General features: G+C 38.8%; 1 protein-coding gene across 1 annotated transcript in view; it reads left to right on the top strand.

Annotated features, from left to right (window-relative positions):
- Window positions 1–18654, top strand: part of NAALADL2 (N-acetylated alpha-linked acidic dipeptidase like 2) — a 287262-nt gene that overhangs the window by 158214 nt on the left and 110394 nt on the right. Inside the window, exons 8-9 of the mRNA XM_054385754.1 lie at window positions 1158–1363; window positions 2801–2920. Of these exons, the coding sequence (XP_054241729.1) occupies window positions 1158–1363; window positions 2801–2920 (326 nt within the window). The remainder of the gene's footprint in view (window positions 1–1157; window positions 1364–2800; window positions 2921–18654) is intronic.

Genomic DNA, 18654 nt, shown 5'->3' with positions numbered 1-18654 from the left:
TCTGTTCACTTTCCTGAAATATGGAAATAGCACCTTTAAAAGTCTAGGTCTGGATTAGAAAGAAATTTTACTAAATATCAGAACACAGCCAGTAAGCAATCCTCCAAAGAGGCTTTGGTGGTGAATTTGTCTCATGTAGTTTAAGAAGTCATTCAGCATAACTCTGGATGCACGTTGGTCCCACTGGTCATGCATGTTTCATATCCCATCATCATTTTGGAATAAAGTAAAGTTCTTTACACTTGCAAGCTAGTATTGGGACTATATATTATATATATTGTGGGTTGGGTTTTTTGGTTTTGTTTGTTTTTGGTTTTGTTTCTTTTTTTTTTATCTGGATAAGCATAAGCATGTTCCTTATTTCAAGTTGAAAATTCTTACTTCCCATTTTATACAATGCATTCTTGCAGGGTCATCAAAGTTGCTAGGTCTGACTTACCATTTCTATATCATTCATTATCTCTATCCCTCTGTCATGTCTCCTTTCTAAACCTGCAGTCCAGGTCTTTTCAATGTCTCCTTACATGGAAGTCTAAGTGCTGATATCTAACCGTTCTGGTTACCAGCTTCTCAACTGCTGTTTCTGCAATGTCTTTTTTGAGATAGGGTGGTGAGCACAGAACACGGTCTTCCAGGTGAGGGAGTGCTAATACTTTGTGTATTTTCTCTGTTCCTGATCATACTACCTTTTTTTTTTTTTTCTGTTTTTCTTTTTTTTCTTTTTTTTTTTTTTTTGACACTAATCTGTATTGAAGATAGAGTTTCCTGCTTTTTCATTTGTGCTTTTTTTCCATAACACTCTAATGTGAGCATGGAACTTTATTAAATTATCTGTGTGACAAAGTCCTGGCTGTAAAAATAGTATGTATCAGATTTATAAGAAGGGAGAGTAATAAGCAAACAATGAAGGCAAGGGCACAGGGATTAACTTATTTATTTACTGGTTTGTTTTTGAAATAGTATTCACAGTTTTATGTGTTATTTTGTTATTTTGTCTTACACACGATGTTGTAATTTTTTGTTGACAGCATCATATTCTGTTATTGATACTACAGACTACTAATACAGTTCATCTTTTAGGTGATTTTAAATTCTTTTAATGTTCCTATCCAGAGGAAATGAGATTCTCTTGTCTGTCTTTTCTCCCCACATTTCAGACAGATATGTCATCGTTGGTAGTCATCACAGTGGCTTGAATACTTATGGTGGACAAGAATGGGCCAGTAGCACTGCAGTCATCACAGCACTTATCCAAGCCTTGATGCTGAAGGTTAAGAGAGGCTGGAGACCTGACCGGACCATTGTTTTCTGCTCATGGGGAGGAACGCCATTTGGGAACATTGGTTCATATGAATGGGCAGAGGTAAAATAATTTTAGCAGGACTCATTGCACTAATTATTACTTCCTTGAAAGCATGAAAATGATATGAGATTGCCCCATAGAAATCACAGTTGATTAACTGTTCTGTGACATCTGTCTGGGTTCTGCAATATCTGTGTACATTCATGTACTCGGTGAAAACATCTGTAGAGGCAGTTCCTGTGGAACACAGCCTGTCTAATAATGAGATGGCAAGTTGTTTGCATAGCATCTCAGTGAGCTCATTCCCCTCCCTAATTCATCAGAGAACTGTAAAAGAGAGCATTGCCAGAGTTTGGTGGAGGTTGGGGGGGGAGCAATCCCCAGAAAAGACCTAGGCCCAGGAATAGGTTAGAGGTCTTTTAATTTTATTTGAGAGTTCAACAGATTTCAATAGTTAATTGAGAGGCTCAGTGAGGGAAAAACTGAATTAAGAGCACACTGCTTGGAAGAGAACCATACTGTGGTTTACCTTAACGATGCCAACATTTCAGTGTCCCCATGGCTAGTGCTTATTCTCTTCTTGCATGTTTGTACTAAAGAGTTAGGTACAATCTGACACAGACAATTCCTTGGGCTCTTACCTTCAGCAGACCAGCTTATTGAAAGACAATACCACATCAGGGTATTGTTGATCATATATGATTACAGTGGATATAGGAATAGCTAGCAGAGAGGTTCATAGCTGTTGAATTTAAGCAGTAGATAAAATGAAGAGTTAATTGCTTTTTATCATGTGTGAGAAGCAACTAGCTCTCATTGCGAGTTTCATACTTCCAATATGATTATCCTTCAAAAACAAGAAGGGGTGAAAAAATCAAATTGAAAAGATCCAGGCTGGAAGCAAAATTTGGTTAGTTCCACTTCAAGTCAGCTTTACATCAGATGTAATTGCGTTACACCCCTTCTGTTCAAAATAAAGAGCCACTTCATGCAAAGAGCAGCTCATTACTGAGAAGGCAAAGGGGATCTCTCTTAAAAGGAGATAATAATTGAAACAGTTTATACATACTATTTTTGTAGTCTAAACCATAGTAAAACGAAGCACTTGGGTATGTTATGCAATTCAAATCTGAATTTGGTCTCTAAGAATTTTAGTGCATTTAACTGTTGATAATGATTGCTTTTGAAGTTTGTCTTCTGTCAGGCATGAGTTTAAAAGGCCATCACGTTGTTTCACAGTATGTAATGTTTTCATTTCTGACCTTACCAGTGTAGTAATTTTTAATCCCTCCCAGGCCTGTTTGCGTTTTGTTGAGATGATGTGTGAAATGGAATTATAACTTCTGCTATAGAGAGAAATAACATTAAGATATCCTTTGAAGTTCTTAACAGCGTATTGTAAAAAGTAGTAGTAAAGGAACACTCAGAAAATCACAGAGGACAAAAGCTTGATGATGGTGATGCATAGTAATAACCATTGCTCTGCTTGCATCGTAGGATCTCAGAAGAGTTCTTCAAAGAAACGTCGTGGCTTACATTAGCCTCCATAATCCAGTCAGAGGCAACTCAACTTTACACCCTGTGGCATCCCCTTCTCTTCAGCAACTGGCAACAGAGGTTGGAAGTAAAATATTTTTCTTTCACATTTGATTGATATGGTTACATGGTTATCTTCTTGATGATCTTGGTTTCAGAGAAGTATAGGTGTAAGTTGTTTTGTTTAAGCATGCTAACCTCACAAATGCACATCAAATGTTTTTAGCAAGTAACCAGGTTCAATTTAATTGAAAAAAACAAAACAAAACAAAACTCCAGGGTGTAGTAAGAGGTTGGAAAGCATGACTCTTTAACAGCTGAGTTTTACCATACTTGCATGCCCTACAACTTTTTCACCTTTGGACAGCTTTCAAGTAACATATTTTTTATTCTTCAGCAAAAAAAAAACATTTTTCTTTTCCTGATTTGATCTTTCCAGACTGTTTCCCAGTTTGCATGTAAGCCTTTATATTTGCCAGGTGTAACATGACATAGAGGGAAACTATTACTCTTACTAAAATAAATGCTATCTAAAGTAAGTCAGTCAAATTCAGTGCTTAGCTACACCTTTGTAACTAGTCTACACTCAGAATATTCTCTAATTATGCTGGTTGTAAGTGCACTTGGGTTTTAAAATAATGACCTTATTGTTGTTTCTGAGGTTGATTAATTTTTTTAGTATTGAAAACAAACTGAAAATAATATAAGGTACATAGTAAATCAGAAAAATAGTTTAAAGTGGCATGCATAATGGGCCAGTACAACTACCTGAAGGGAGGTTGGAACAGAGAGGGAGCCAGCCTCTTCTCCTTCGTGACAAGCAACAGGACTTGGATAAAGAACTGGCTTGATGGCTGCACCCAAAGAGTGGCTGTCAATGGCTCCGTGTCCCAGTGGAGGCCAGGGACAAGTGGAGTCCCTCAGGGCTCAGTCCTGGGACCAGTCTTGTTCAGCATGTTTGTTGGTGACATGGACAGTGGCATTGAGTGCACCCTCAGCAAGTTTGCTGATGACACCAAGCTGTGTGGTGCAGCAGACAGGCTGGAGGGAAGGGATCGATCCAGAGGGACCTGGACAGGCTGGAGAGGTGGGCACAAGCCAACCTCATGAGGTTCCACAAGATCAAGTGCAAGGTCCTGCATCTGGGTCGAGGCAATCCCAAGCACAAATACAGGCTGGGCAGTGACTGGCTGGAAAGCAGTCCTGAGGAGAGGGATTTGGGGGTCTATTGGACAAGAAGCTCAACATGAGCTGTCAATGTGCACTTGCAGCCCAGAAAGCCAACCAGAGCCTGGGCTGCATCAAGAGAAGTGTGGCCAGCAGGTCAAGGGAGGTGATTCTCCCCCTCTACTCAGCTCTGGTGAGACCCTACCTGGAGTACTGCATCCAGTTCTGGAGCCCCTATTACAAGAGGGCTATGGACATGCTGGAAGGTGTCCAGAGAAGGGCCACAAGGATGATCAGAGGGCTGGAGCACCTCTCCTATGAGGACAGACTGAAGGAGTTGGGGCTGTTCAGTCTGGAGAAGAGAAGGCTCTGAGGTGACCTTATTGTGGCCTTCCAGTATCTGAAGGGGGCTACAAGAAAGCTGGGGAGGGACTTTTTAGGCTATCAGGTAGTGATAGGACTGGGGGGAATGGAATAAAGCTGGAAGTGGGGAGATTCAGACTGGATGTGAGGACGAAGTTCTTCCCCATGAGAGTGGTGAGAGCCTGGAATGGGTCGTCTAGGGAGGTGGTTGAGGCCCCATCCCTGGAGGTGTTTAAGGCCAGGCTGGATGAGGCTCTGGGCAGCCTGATGTAGTGTGAGGTGTCCCTGTCCATGGCAGGGGGGCTGGAGCTGGCTGATCCTTGTGTTCCCTTCCAACCCTGACTGATTCTATGACTAGAAGAAAGTTTCAAGCTGTGCCATGGGAAGTTTAGGCTGTATTAATATTAGGAAATACTTCCACACTGAATGGGTTCTCAAACACTGGAATGGTCTGCCCAGGGCAGTGGTGGAGTCAGCATCCCTGGAGGTGTTCAAGTGCAATGTGGACACGGCGCTTAAGGACGTGGTTAGTGTTGAACCTTCAGTGCTGTGTTGGAGGTTGGACTGGATGATCTTCAAGGTCTCTTCCAACCAGATATATTCTGTGATTCTGAGTTCAATTTCAGTGTCATAAAGTATGCTTTCTAGATGTGTTTTCCATAAATTTGCCAAGCTTGTTAGGTTTTTCTGATGTGTCTTTAACTTGCCTCTGAAGTATTTAGTGCTAAACACTTCTCAAACTGTTATCTTAAATTAAATACCATTTAAGCCCGATCTTGCTTGGCAGTTGTTCAACTAAGTTAGTAAAATGGTAATCAGTCAAATTGATTCTTAGCAATGTTTTATCCACTTCTCCTGTCCAGTAATTAGGTGGTAATTTCCACATGGGAAAGGATCTGTTTTATTCTGTGTAAAAAAAATAGAGTGCAAAATACCTTCTTTTCAGATTTTTAAAAAAGGCTTCTATTTTTGGAAAATTATTTATAATGTTATATATATGTGTGTGTGTCTTCAGGTGTTATGGATATATCAAGATGGCATTTTAAGTTTTAGGTGCTGTATTTCTCAAAAATACTTTTCTGATAGGTTGGTAGCCTTTTACTAATCTGTTAGTGTTTGAAGTCCTATCTCCATAAAAAAAAAATTAATCAAAACAACAGCAATAACAAAGCAAAACAAAGCCAACAAAACAGACAAATAGAAAAAAATCCAGAAGCAAACAAACAAAACAAAACCAGCTATTTTCCATTTAAGGAATAAATTTTTACATTAGATCCTTCAGCCTTCCATGAATGCCACAAGGACTATATTTTATACAGAACTGTGAAGAAATGGCACACTGAGTTAGGCAAAAGCATCCCACAGTGTTTACTTTCTCTGCTGTAAGTATGTGACTTGTCTAAAATAAAATATTGGATGCTTGCTAATCACTGCAGCTTCCAAAATTCTTTTTCTCTAAATTTCTGGGAATGTAGGGATGAAGTTTAAGATGAAATGTACTTTATATGAATGTTCTAGACTGAGTATTACCAATACTCACTAGAACAGGTTGCCCAGGGAGGTGGTGGAAGCCCCATCCCTGGAGGTTTTTAAGGCCAGGCTGGATGTGGCTCTGAGCAATCTGATCTAGTGTGAGGTGTCCCTGCCCATGGCAGGGGGTTGGAACTGGATGATCCTTGAGGTCCCTTTTAACCCTGACAATTCTATGATTCTATGATAAAAACAAAGATCATCAGCCTGATGTCTACTGCATGAGATTTCATGGGCAGTTGAAGAATGGGGTAATTGCTTGGCTAATTAAGAGACCACAATTTCTTAAAGGTGTTTTATGTGAAGGGATTACATCTTAATTTTAGTTGCAGGTTTCAAAAGGGAGCTACATAAGCAGTCTGCAAATAATAATTTTATGTGACTGTCAGTGGGATTCAGTGGGATTCTGGCTGAAACACCAAATTACATGAATAAGCTAATTTAAATATTTGGATTAATTAAGCAAAGAGGAATTCAAACAATTCTGAGACCTCGACATATTTAACTCAAATATTTTTTTTTAATATAACTATGCTAATTAGCGTCCACATTTACAAGAGGGAAATACTGCCAAGTTACATTTTTGCCTACTATTATTTTGTAAGGAAAGTTATAGTTAATTCACTTGCTCAGTTAGTGAATCACCATTTGTTGGCAGAGTGTGATTGGTAAGTTTGGTTTGTTTAATGCTGGCATCCATTCTCTGTAAATAATTTTTTTTTGGGGGGTAACATTTCACAAGTTAAAAGAGTTATTATGGAACATAAATCATTGCTGTTTTTCTTTTACCTGACTGTATGACTACTGCTGATCAGACTCCAAATCTGCTGTTATTGCTGAACCCAAGAAATCTTACAATTTCTTTCTCCTATGATAAAGAGCCACTTAAAACTATTGCAGTGAGCTGAGCATTAAAAATGGCCATACCCAAGTATTGTTCCTTGCTGTTAGTTTCTATTAATGAAGTAAAGGACATAAAATATCTCTACATTTAAAAGTGATCTTATTGACAGGAAATTATTTTTTTTCTTTTTGAAGTAAGACCAGAGATAAACTTCTGTAAAGTTCTGTATTCCTTGATTTTTATTTCTTTGGTTTTTTTTAATAAAAATCTTACATTAATGTCAGTATTGATTCTTTTCATCCAGCTTCTAAGTGTTTATCATTTATTTTATTTTACCTTCAACATTCAGTACTGGATCTTCCAGCCTCATATATCAGTAGGTTGTAAAGAAGAAAACAACATGAAAATATTATTTAAATTGCTTGCTGTATGCTGTATAAGAGAAGTGTTATAGCTTCCCCATGAATTTTCAGTCTTTACTATTATTGCTTTTTGTGTTGTAATTGCTCACTGGTGCTACTTTCTATATTTCTGTTGAAAAGGAAAAAAAAGTCTTGAGAGAATCAGAAGTTTAAGCTGTGAATTCCTGTCCCAGGAATTCAAAACTACATTAAAAAGGTGCTGTTAATGCAGACAATGCTTCACTGCCAACTCATTAAAATGCCACTTCAGTTTGAAAAGCAAAGTTGTGTTTAATGGTAGGTTTGATTGTGGAGTTGCAGCAGGTGTTTTGTACCTGCCAGTAGTGTTTTTATTCTGATAAAATGTTCCACTGTTGCAATTTTTTTTTTCTTTTCCACCAAATTTCACCATTTCAGTAGATAAATGCTGATTCTGACGGTGAGTAATTATTTAAGCCTACTATTAAAGCTGTCTAAAGTAATAAGCTTTTCAAATTTCTGCCATCAAATGGACAAGTATACTTCTAAAAAATCCTGTAAATGTAACAAATTTCTATTTCATGCCTTTTGCCAAAGGAGGCTGAAATTGAGTAGAAAAGTAGTAATTTTGGCTGCTAGGCAAGATAAAAAAATAATGGTAATAAATACTTAAAGTTGTTTTATTCTTTTAAGTTGGCACTAGAATGAGAGGAAGATTGGGTTAAAGTCATTTTAACTCTACAATGATAAAGCTGTAGTCTACCAAGTCATAACCTAGGAACACAAATCCAAGTGCCAGGTGCTGCACTTTGGCCACAACAACCCCATGCAGAGCTACAGGCTGGGGTCAGAGTGGCTGGAGAGCAGCCAGGCAGAAAGGGACCTGGGGGTGCTGGTTGACAGCAGCTGAAGATGAGCCAGCAGTGTGCCCAGGTGGCCAAGAGAGCCAATGGCATCCTGGCCTGCATCAGAAACAGTGTGGCCAGCAGAAGCAGGGAAGTCATTTTGCTGCTGTACTCAGCACTGGTTAGACCACAGCTTGAATACTGTGTCCAGTTCTGGGCTCCTCAGTTTAAGAAGGACATGGAGAGACTTGAACATGTCCAGAGAAGGGCAACAAGGCTGGGGAGAGGTCTGGAGCACAGCCCTGTGAGGAGAGGCTAAGGAAGCTGGGGTTGTTTAGCCTGGAGAAGAGGAGGCTCAGGGGAGACCTAATTGCTCTCTACAACTACCTGAAAAGGCAACCAGCACCAGAACAAGAGGACACAGTCTCAAGCTGCGCCAGGGGAAGCTTAGCCTCAAGGTGAGGAAAAAGTTCTTCACAGAAGGAGTGATCTGCCATTGGAATGTGCTGCCCAGGGAGGTGATGGAGTCACCGTTCAGAAAAGGATTGGACGTGGCACTTGAAGCCATGGTTTAGTTAGTCATGAGGTGCTGGGTGATAGGTTGGACTTGATGATCTCTTAGGTCTCTTCCAACCTTATTTGATCTTAGATTCCTTATTTTCAGAAAGCTTGTCTTGCATTGTGTATTTTGTGGGGTGCATTTTGCTGGCTGCATTTGGTCTGCTGATCGAGCTTTGTCATGAGAGGATTTTAATTTAAAACAGGCAGCAGCAGTTATTTGCAGTTGTCAGTCAAAGTATTTAATTAATTCCAATCACCACAAAAGTATCATAAATCTTATTTAGAAAATATCTTCAAGAAAGCTTGCAAAACAGTTGCCTGCACAGCTAAAATGGGGCTGAATGTTTAGAATCGAGGGTGCTCTGGAACCAATTACTCTGCAGTAGATACTTCTTTGGGGCTCTGGGGAATTGGGGTAAAAAAGTCACATTAAATCTTTTTTTTCCTCTCCCTGTAAATGAATGGATCATTGTAGTAAATGAAACGTGAAGATGTAGTCTGCTTTGTTTGTTGTTTGGTTTGGTTTTTTCTCTGTAAAGGAAACATGGTGACATGGACAGTGGCATTGAGTGCACCCTCAGCAAGTTTGCTGATGACACCAAGCTGTGTGGTGCAGCAGACAGGCTGGAGGGAAGGGATCGATCCAGAGGGACCTGGACAGGCTGGAGAGGTGGGCACAAGCCAACCTCATGAGGTTCCACAAGATCAAGTGCAAGGTCCTGCATCTGGGTCGAGGCAATCCCAAGCACAAATACAGGCTGGGCAGTGACTGGCTGGAGAGCAGTCCTGAGGAGAGGGACTTGGGGGTCTGGTGGACAAGCTCAACATGAGCTGTCAATGTGCACTTGCAGCCCAGAAAGCCAACCAGAGCCTGGGCTGCATCAGGAGAAGTGTGGCCAGCAGGTCAAGGGAGGTGATTCTCCCCCTCTGCTCAGCTCTGGTGAGACCCCACCTGGAGTACTGCATCCAGTTCTGGAGCCCCTATTACAAGAGGGATCTGGACATGCTGGAAGGTGTCCAGAGAAGGACCACCAGGATGATCAGAGGGCTGGAGCACCTCTCCTATGAGGAGAGACTGAAAGAGTTGGGGCTGTTAAGTCTGGAGAAGAGAAGGCTCTGAGGTGACCTTATTGTGGCCTTCCAGTATCTGAAGGGGGCTACAAGAAAGCTGGGGAGGGACTTTTTAGGCTATCAGGTAGTGATAGGACTGGGGGGAATGGAATAAAGTTGGAAGTGGGGAGATTCAGGCTGGACATGAGGAAGAAGTTCTTCCCCATGAGAGTGGTGAGAACCTGGAATGGGTTGTCCAGGGAGGTGGTTGAGGCCTCATCCCTGGAGGTGTTTAACGCTGGATGAGCCTGATCTAGTGAGGAGTGTCCCTGTCCATGGCAGGGGGGGTTGGAACTGGATGATCCTTGTGATCCCTTCCAACCCTGACTGATTCTATATGAGAATTTTAGATTGCAGATTCCAAACATAAGGTGTGGTTAGGTCACCTGGTCTAGTGTGAGGTGTCCCTGCCTGGGGCAGTGGGGTTGGAACTGGATGATCTTTGAGATCCTTTCCAAGCCTGACAATTCTGTGGTTCTGTGAAAATGTACACACAAATGAGTATGTAAAACACCTTCTGTGATACAAAACCAAACTGGTAAGGACTTGGAGCAATCACTTGATCCAACTCCTGATCCTACTGCAAAAGTAAGTCTCTGTGTTTCAGCTTCCAGTTCAAAATATGTGCCAACTTTTCCAGATGATGCGTGCTCATCTTCTATCACAGTACTCTTTGGAATTTTTTTTTTTTTCATCTGTTGAAGTCATCACAGGTGAAGATTAATCTTTATTTCCTCTTTTTTTCACTGGTGATCTTTATTTTTTTGCAGCAACATTTTTACATATTTGCCAAAAGTTATCATTATACATGAGAGAAAATTATACACTTGATACACTGAATATCAGCCTCAGAAAAATGAGACAGCTTCCTCCAAGTTACTGTGAAATTCAGTGCCTGAAATGAATTGGTATGACTCAGACAAGCAAGTGAAGTCTCTTTTAAATCCTGGTTTGCCAAAGATTACCACTTGAGGTGCTAATATTCAGCTAATATTTTACAATTAGTGAAAATAGCAGAAAAATATAGACAAAGTGACTTTACAGTGAGTCCAATCAAAAAGGAAAAAATCCAAATCCAAACACAATAGAAATATGTATTTCACTTTTCTTTGTTGTATGCCTGAATGACAGTTAAAATTGGTATCCTGATTGATTATTCAGGGATTTAATTCCTCTTCAGTACTAAGGGTATTTGGAATAATATCTTTGTAGACCAAAGTAGCTGAGTAATGAACCTGGAACCAAAAGAATATTAATAAAATCAGCTTGATTGATGTGAGAACAGCATGTCTCATCTATCTGTCTTCTTTCTTCATCTGAATTTCTCTTGTAAAACTTTTAGATTTCTTATCCATGTGTAAATCTCAGTTTGCCTTTTGGTTCTCCCTATATTAAAAAAAATATATATTAGTCCCTAGGTGCTGGCTTCGCAGTTCTGGGATGTATCTCACTTATTCTGTCAAATGGCTTTGTGGTTGTATTTGTGGCTTTTTTTTCAGTCTCATTGTTCTGATAATGAAGAACAGGTTGAGGACGGAATTCTAATTTCACTTGCATTTCTATAAAATGCTGTAACCTTGATGATTTAAGTATATTTGTCCTGTTACAAGACAGAAAAGAATTGGATCTTCTGATTTATTTCCCTGTTAGAATGATGGAGTTTTAATGCTTCAGCAGTGAAAAGTATTCTCCATAAAAACAGAGACAGAGCTACTGAAGGCATCTGGTCCTGCTCATTAAAAGTTAGTTGTCTTTGGTATCAGCTAATCAGAGATGGACAGAGCACAGAATCACAGAATCTTGGGGGATGAAAGGGACCTTGAGAGATCCAACCCCCCTGCCAGAGCAGAATCACCTGTGCCAGATCACACAGGAACTTTTCCAGAGAGAGATCTTGAGTGATGAAAGAAATCCTTTTGTGTCAAGAGAAGACTTCAAATGAGTGTCATCTACACTTACATGGCAATACTGATAATCTTTCTTTTTACCCTTATGGGGTGCTTAAATGCCTGGGTTTAACATCCTGTTTTTCTCATGAATTAGTCTGTTCTGCTACTCATGAACAGTTGAGACAGAAGTCATATGATGTACACTATTGTGTGGGTATATATGTTAACATAAGTGGAGCTATCATGGTGTGATAGCATCTCCATTGGCAAAGAGTGCTGTACAGATCCTGAGTGGCAGGTAATCAAAACAAGCAATTTTCAATATTATAACAGGGCAATCCAATTAGGCTTCTCTGTCAGGCATTTAAAATGATTATGTGCAGGATTGATCAGTTGAACAGTTCTGGCAAGTGCATATGGGAGCACCTATTTTTCTTCAACTCATATCTGTACCTTATCCTTTGACACAAAATCATCACATATTGTCCTATGTATTGTTCATCTTTGACCCTTTTATTGATGCCATATATGTGTGTTCTGCTGTCTAACACCATTTACACACTTCCTTTTTTTTCCCAGTATTTCTTCTTCAGGTAGAAATCTCCATATAAACACTTGATTTCTTTTTCTTTTTTTTTTTTTCAGCTGTCAAAATCTGATTCTTACAAAACAAACCAGAATAGCAGCATGGTTATTATCTGAAAGGGTCAGCCTACATGGATGCTAGGGCAGTACTTGTTCATACAAGTTCATTTGTCTACACAATGTCTAGAAATTGGAGGCTTTGCTGTTGCTGTGAAATGAAAGATATTTGTCCTGAAGACAAAGGAAGAGAAAAAAGCTGTCTTAAGGCACAGAGGGAGAAGGCAAATGGTTGAGAATGTAACGTTAGGGTGGTATGTTGACAGTGCCTCCCTTGGTGTGTGTGTGAGGTTCATGGTTTCCCAATAATACAAGGATTATTTAATCAGGGGTGGGGCCTGAAGAGGTCATCCTCAACTAGTATATTAAATTTCTTACTTACACCATAAATTGAATTTTGCAGCCCTAAGGGTGAAGGTAGCAAAATTCACCTTTGCCAACGTGCTGAGAAGTCTTGCTCATGTTCTGGCAGCATCTGCTTGTTCCAGGGTTCACAAAGTAGATTCTGAGGTGCTGGTGTCTGAGTTTCATGCTTTAGTATTTATTTAACCCTCCTTTGAGAGAAAGGGGTACATAACTTCTATGATCATTTCTTCTTTCTGACATCCTCTAATCCTTCATGAAATCAGGCACAAGTACTATGCAGTATTCTTCCATGCAGATTTAGTGTTAGACACTTGTATTCATAGCTGTAGCTCAAGGCAAAATATTCTTATAACTTACTTTACAGGTTATCTATGACCTTTTAAAAAGAAGGCTGTAGCACTATGTGAACAGAGGAGAGTTCATACCTGATCTTTAATTGAAGCAATGTGTTTATGATCCACAAAGAACACACTCTGCTTTGGGTACTAGTGCAAATATTGTGGTCCTTATTCTGATTTCCTGTAAACTTATGTACACTGAGGAATTATGTGAGAACTGGTGCAGTCACACTGATGTGAAAGAGGGATAAAGCATGAGAGAGATTAGAGGTTATTCTGTCACTGCAGAAGTCTGGATTTCCAGCAGAGTGGGCTTTCTTTTCCTCAGACATAAAACCTTTTCTTAAAGTATATTTCTACTTCAACGAGTGCTGCATAGTCCTTGGTAATTAACTGCTGAGGTAAGTTAACTGACTCCTGTCTTTATTGAGTACAAATACTCTTCAGTTTTTCAAATTTTGCTGAAGGACTCTACCAAGCAAAATACAGAAATATTTAAGTAGTCTCTGAATCTCAGAGGGCATGAACACAGATCCCAGGATCCTTCCAGAAGTCTTGAAAACCTGTTGTAAATTCATGATACCCATATATTTCTCACGTTGTCTTGGAAGAACTTCACATCATCTATCTTGGTTAGCATGTGCTTTCTTGCAGCATCAGGGACATATGTTCCTTGCTGAAATGACTACTGATATGCCCCTCACTTCCCTGTGAGGCTCACTGCCATGGATATCCCTTGTTTGGATTGAGGAGCTAAACTGGAATCAACTACACCAGCAGGATTATTTGCACTGACACCTGAAGCGTTTGCCTGTGTCTATGTTTTTAACTGTCTGAACATGGATCTTTATGAATATTTCCCCAGATGTGCTTTGTCCTGTCTCTCTCTGCTTTCTCTGGAGCACAAGCCCATCAAGGACCTTTTAGAATTTCATGGAATCTTTGTCAGTATTTCGTCTGTATTGTCATTGCAAGTCAGAGACTAGAGCTAGTTAAATAGCTAGAGCATCCTCTGGATCATTGCTTTTGTGTCATGCATTAGCATTTTAAGGCTATCTTGGGTCTCCTCCACTCAAGTATTTGATTTTAAAACAAACAGCTTGTGGAATATAGTATTGATGATAATAGTTTTAAATTAGTACAAATTCTGAGTCTGATTATACAGCACTTGAAACATGGAGGAGATTGTCGAAGATAAGGAAAAGTTGTTAAACCTAATTGGCTTTCAGCTGAAGATACTTTTCCTGATTGGCCTTTGTACTTGTGAAAATTATATCCCAAGAGACAAGGCAGACTAACAGTAGGGCAAACTAAAAATGGTGTCTTTTTTTTTACTAATGGTAAAGTGAAGTGTGAAGACATGAATAGGACTTGACAAAGTCACAAAGGAGGAAAAAGAGGGAATTTATTCCAGATCTCGTAGCAAATGACTAAAGGGATATGCATTTTCATTTTTCTCTTCTACATTTGAGCACTCTTTAAACATTTGATGTCAAGTTCTCTTGTTAAGTGCTTGAGAAGTAGCAGTTGGGATCACCTCAGGTTGCATAATGTAAGTGGTTAATACAGAATTCAGGTACAAAGTTGAAAATTCTGTAATGTGTTGCCTTACATACATGACAAATTTTGAATGAATTTTTCTATATGTAGTCTTCTCTGATTGTGTATTAGTTGTGACCCTTCTTTTGTGAAGTTCATGTGTTGTTTGAAATGGTTAGTAAATTTTTTTCTGCATCAAATCCATTATCAGTCTGTAAGTGATCTGAAAGCAGTGCACATGTATCCAACATTCCAGGTTTAAGCTGGTTACCGTGAAATTCAGCTTCTTTCAGATCCCTGAGTGAACTCTCTAATGCTTTATCATCATGTCTACTTTTTCTACATCTACATTTTTATAAATGATTTCCCTCTTTAGTCAGGTAGCTGGCTCCAAATTTTTTGCAGCACTTGCTCCAGTACCTTCCTGATAGGCAGAGATGGTAGCTCAAAAGCCTGAATTCAGAGAGTACTGTGAATTTGGGTTTTTTTTCTTTCTTTTTTGTCTTTGGTAATTTATGGTAACCACTTAAGGATTCACTCTGGTGTCAGTGAGTCAGTGAATGCTGATCTTTCTGAGTGACTCTCTTCAGCCCCCTTTTTGTACAACCATTTGTGTTCAAAAGAAAATTTGGTTCAGAAGCTTCACTGGACTCCTTTGTAGCTTGTTGAGTGATTTGGGGATTTTTAAATCAAGAGGCTTTCATGATGCATGTGGACCACACTCATGTTCTCTGAGGAACACACATTAAACTCTGAAGCTGTCTGCCCTGCTTGCATGTTAGGATCAGTAGGTGAAGCATTACTGAGGTATGCTGATGGGGGCCAAAGCAGCAGCAGGACTAAGGGCTGGCACAAGCAAGGAAGAGGATGAAATACCAGTAGGGAGACTAGCCTAAGAAATGCTGAGGTACTATTGCTTTCAGGTTTGATGTGCAGATGAATGAGAGAGAGATTTTTTTTTTTCCTCTCAGTTTTAGTATGTACTATGTTGCAAGTAAGTAGAAAATAATTCCTGACATAAAAATTTCTGTAATGCTTTTAGATGGCAATCCTTAACCCCCTTAATGTACACTAATACTGTTGATCTCCAATCTCAGTGTTGAACTCTACATTGAAAGGTTGAGGTTTTATGGGTTTGGGGTTTTTTTTCACAGCTCCTTTTAGTTCAGCATGATTGGCTCAAATTGTAACCTATTTTTCAGTGTTTTGATAAGTCAATCAGACTGCACTCAAGTGTGTTAAAGTGAAGCACTTGAAGTGAAATTTACAGCTCTAGAATTCATCTACATTGCTATTTTTTGATCACAGTCTTTAAAATGCCTTACAAATGATATTCTTAGAGAAAATGAAGTCCTAAAACTGCTTGCTCTGTATGTCATCCAGTGCCATTTAAGAAAGTAGCAAATGTTGGTGTAATGGGTGATAATTATTAGTATTTCTATATTGTGTCAACATGCAAATACTTACAGAAAAAGAATATTTGATTACAAATCAGTATCCTGATGAAAGTTCCACTTCCACTTAGCAGCATGGAGATAAGAGAAAACTGCAATTTAAGGAAAGATATCTGAGTCATTTTTTGTATTGCCTTCTTTTTAAATAAAGGTTCAGCTTTGCTTCCAGCTTTAGGTTAACTTTTTTATCTTTATTTTTTTTCTTTGATTTTTTTTTCTTTGAAGATCCAGGATTAGAGCTGGAGCTGTGCAATGACTATTTTAGCATTTTTTAAATCATACTGCTCATACAAGAACAAGTCATTCTAGTGTCTCTTTCCTTGTGACATTTCAAGTATGATGTATTTGTTAATAGACTTAGCTGAGGATAATATACCTCTCTCAGGTTTATTCATTTTGCTTTGTTTTCATAGCTTTCCCAACTACTGTTCACAAGGAAATCTGCTGTTTCTCAGGAACATCATGTTTAGATGGAACTTCCTATGTTCAATTTTGTGCCTGTTGCCTCTAGTCCTGTCACTGGGCACCACTGAAAAAAGACTTGCCCCATCCTCCTGACACCCACTCCTTATTTATAAACATTAGGATCCTCCTCAGTCTTCCCCTTTCCAGGCTAAAAAGCCCAAAGTCCCTCAGCCTTTCTTCATAAGACAGATATTCTAGTTCCCTAATCATCTTTGTAGCCTTTTGTTGTACCCTCTCAAGCAGGTCCCTGTCTTTCTGGAACCATAGCCTAAATGAGCTACATGCACTGAAATAAGGAGAAATAAGGATGTTCCAGAAGCTATAAGAGTGCTAAAGCACAACCAACATGAAGAAAGAGAAATGCAATGACCTGTGTAACTATAAATTGATTAATTTGCATGATACCCAAGATGAAATAAAGTAGTAACTGATTTAAACAGGATTTAGAAAAAACAGGGTAGTAAGTGGCAGTTAGAGATTTTTTTTTTCCAGAACACATCTCTCTCATGAAACCTTTAAAAAAAAATCTTTTGAAGAAAAGCTATTTATTTTATAAAGATAGCAGTACAAGCTTCTCTGGAACATCTTGTGTGGTACTCAGTGCAATTCACAATAAAAACAGTACTTTAGTATAGTAGGTAATCACCTGGATTTCCAATTTATGCAGGTTGTATGATAGATCTTCAAAGGTATTACCTGCCAGTGGAGAGCCATCACTGAATGGAGATTTTTCTAACAACATTTTTCCAGCAGCAGCACTAGATTCAGCACTAGTCAAGATCTTCATTATTTATTGGATAGAAAATTGCTGCTCATGTAACATCTGTGAAAGGTGACACATAAATGCTAGCATAAGAGTCAAAAACTGGGAAAGTAAACCTGTCCAAATTCACATGTTGAACTAAAAAGTTCTATTTTACAGGTGAGGACAATGAAATAGAACAAATTTGGAAAACATGCATCTCCATATATTTTTGTCTATGATAATTTTTACTCTTCTGAAAGCAGCTGAGCTCAATAAAAGAATATTCCTCTTTTTTAAAAGAAAAGGATAAGGAAAATAATATAATTATTGTGCTTTGCTTCAGACCTGCAGAAGGATATTATTCAGTACAAATATGTGCTTACATGTGATTACCATTAAGTACCAAAAGCATACCAATAACCAGTAGAACAAAAATCATGTCCTGGAACTTCCAGTCTCTTTATATTTTGAGAAAATGTGTGTTTGTGTGCTGCTTGATTCTTTTTTATCTATGCATAATACTTCTAAGCTTAGGGATGCTATTCATATCCATAAAATTATTTATATATACAATTACAGCAGTGAGGCCAGGGATGCAAACAGTGGAAGAGGGAGTGCCCAAAGATTTAGTGCTGAGAAAAAAATAAGCTCATATTTATGTGATTCAGTAGCTTTGGTCTATTAATAAATACTGGGCTGTGAATTTTAATTTTTTTTCCATGATACTGACTAAAATGTGCACCTTTGAAAGTTCATGTAGGTACTGTATCATTTAGTATACTTAAAAATATTTATATGTGCCTTTTATTAGTCTTCCTGACTTGATAAGAGTAAATAGCTGCAGATTGCACTTCATTGGATTTGTCAATCTGCTTTCTCAATGTGTGCAGTGTAAACATTTCCCTTCCATTCCATTTATCTTACATGCCATGCATGCCTTGTTTCAGAAGGTTTTGTTGCATTGCAGCAAAATCAACCTTAAGCAATCAGAATCTGAAGAATTAAAACCCGAAGCACCACGTGCTAAATATTTTACTTGGATTACATTGTGCAGTAGTTAGAAGCAGTCAGTTTTCAGTCTTACAGATCTGTGGGGGTCGGACTAGGTGACCTTTGGAGGGTCCCTTCTAACTCAGACCATTCTATGAGATAATAAATTCTGAAATAACACATGTGATCAGCCTCCCTGGGGCTTACTTTCTTGTTATTAAAAAGAAGTGACATATCCCTGAAACCTTATAAAAAAATATGACCCCATCTTTTCCTCCATTTTTCCAGTACTTGACATGCCATAGGAATTGTAATATCCTTGTTCAATACTATAAATAGATTTGGGGAATATCTCAGGTAATAATTTTTTCAGAGTGCGAAGGACACACCATTTAGGTATATGATGAGTTTGGGCTATAAAGTGTCTCCTGTGTATTTTGGTGAAAATTTTCTTTTTAAAGTTGCTGGGACTAGATCTGTTTCACGTGTCTGACTAAAATCCCATTTCAACCAATTAGCTGAAGTTGTTTTCCCAATTTTTATTTCATAGCTCTTGGAACCAAGGTCAAGTGGAAGCCAGGAAGAAG

Source organism: Indicator indicator, chromosome 13, assembly GCF_027791375.1.
Source record: "Indicator indicator isolate 239-I01 chromosome 13, UM_Iind_1.1, whole genome shotgun sequence".
Taxonomy (NCBI): domain Eukaryota; kingdom Metazoa; phylum Chordata; class Aves; order Piciformes; family Indicatoridae; genus Indicator; species Indicator indicator.
The sequence above is the reverse complement of the archived record's forward strand: the minus strand, read 5'-3'. Positions and strand labels throughout refer to the sequence as shown.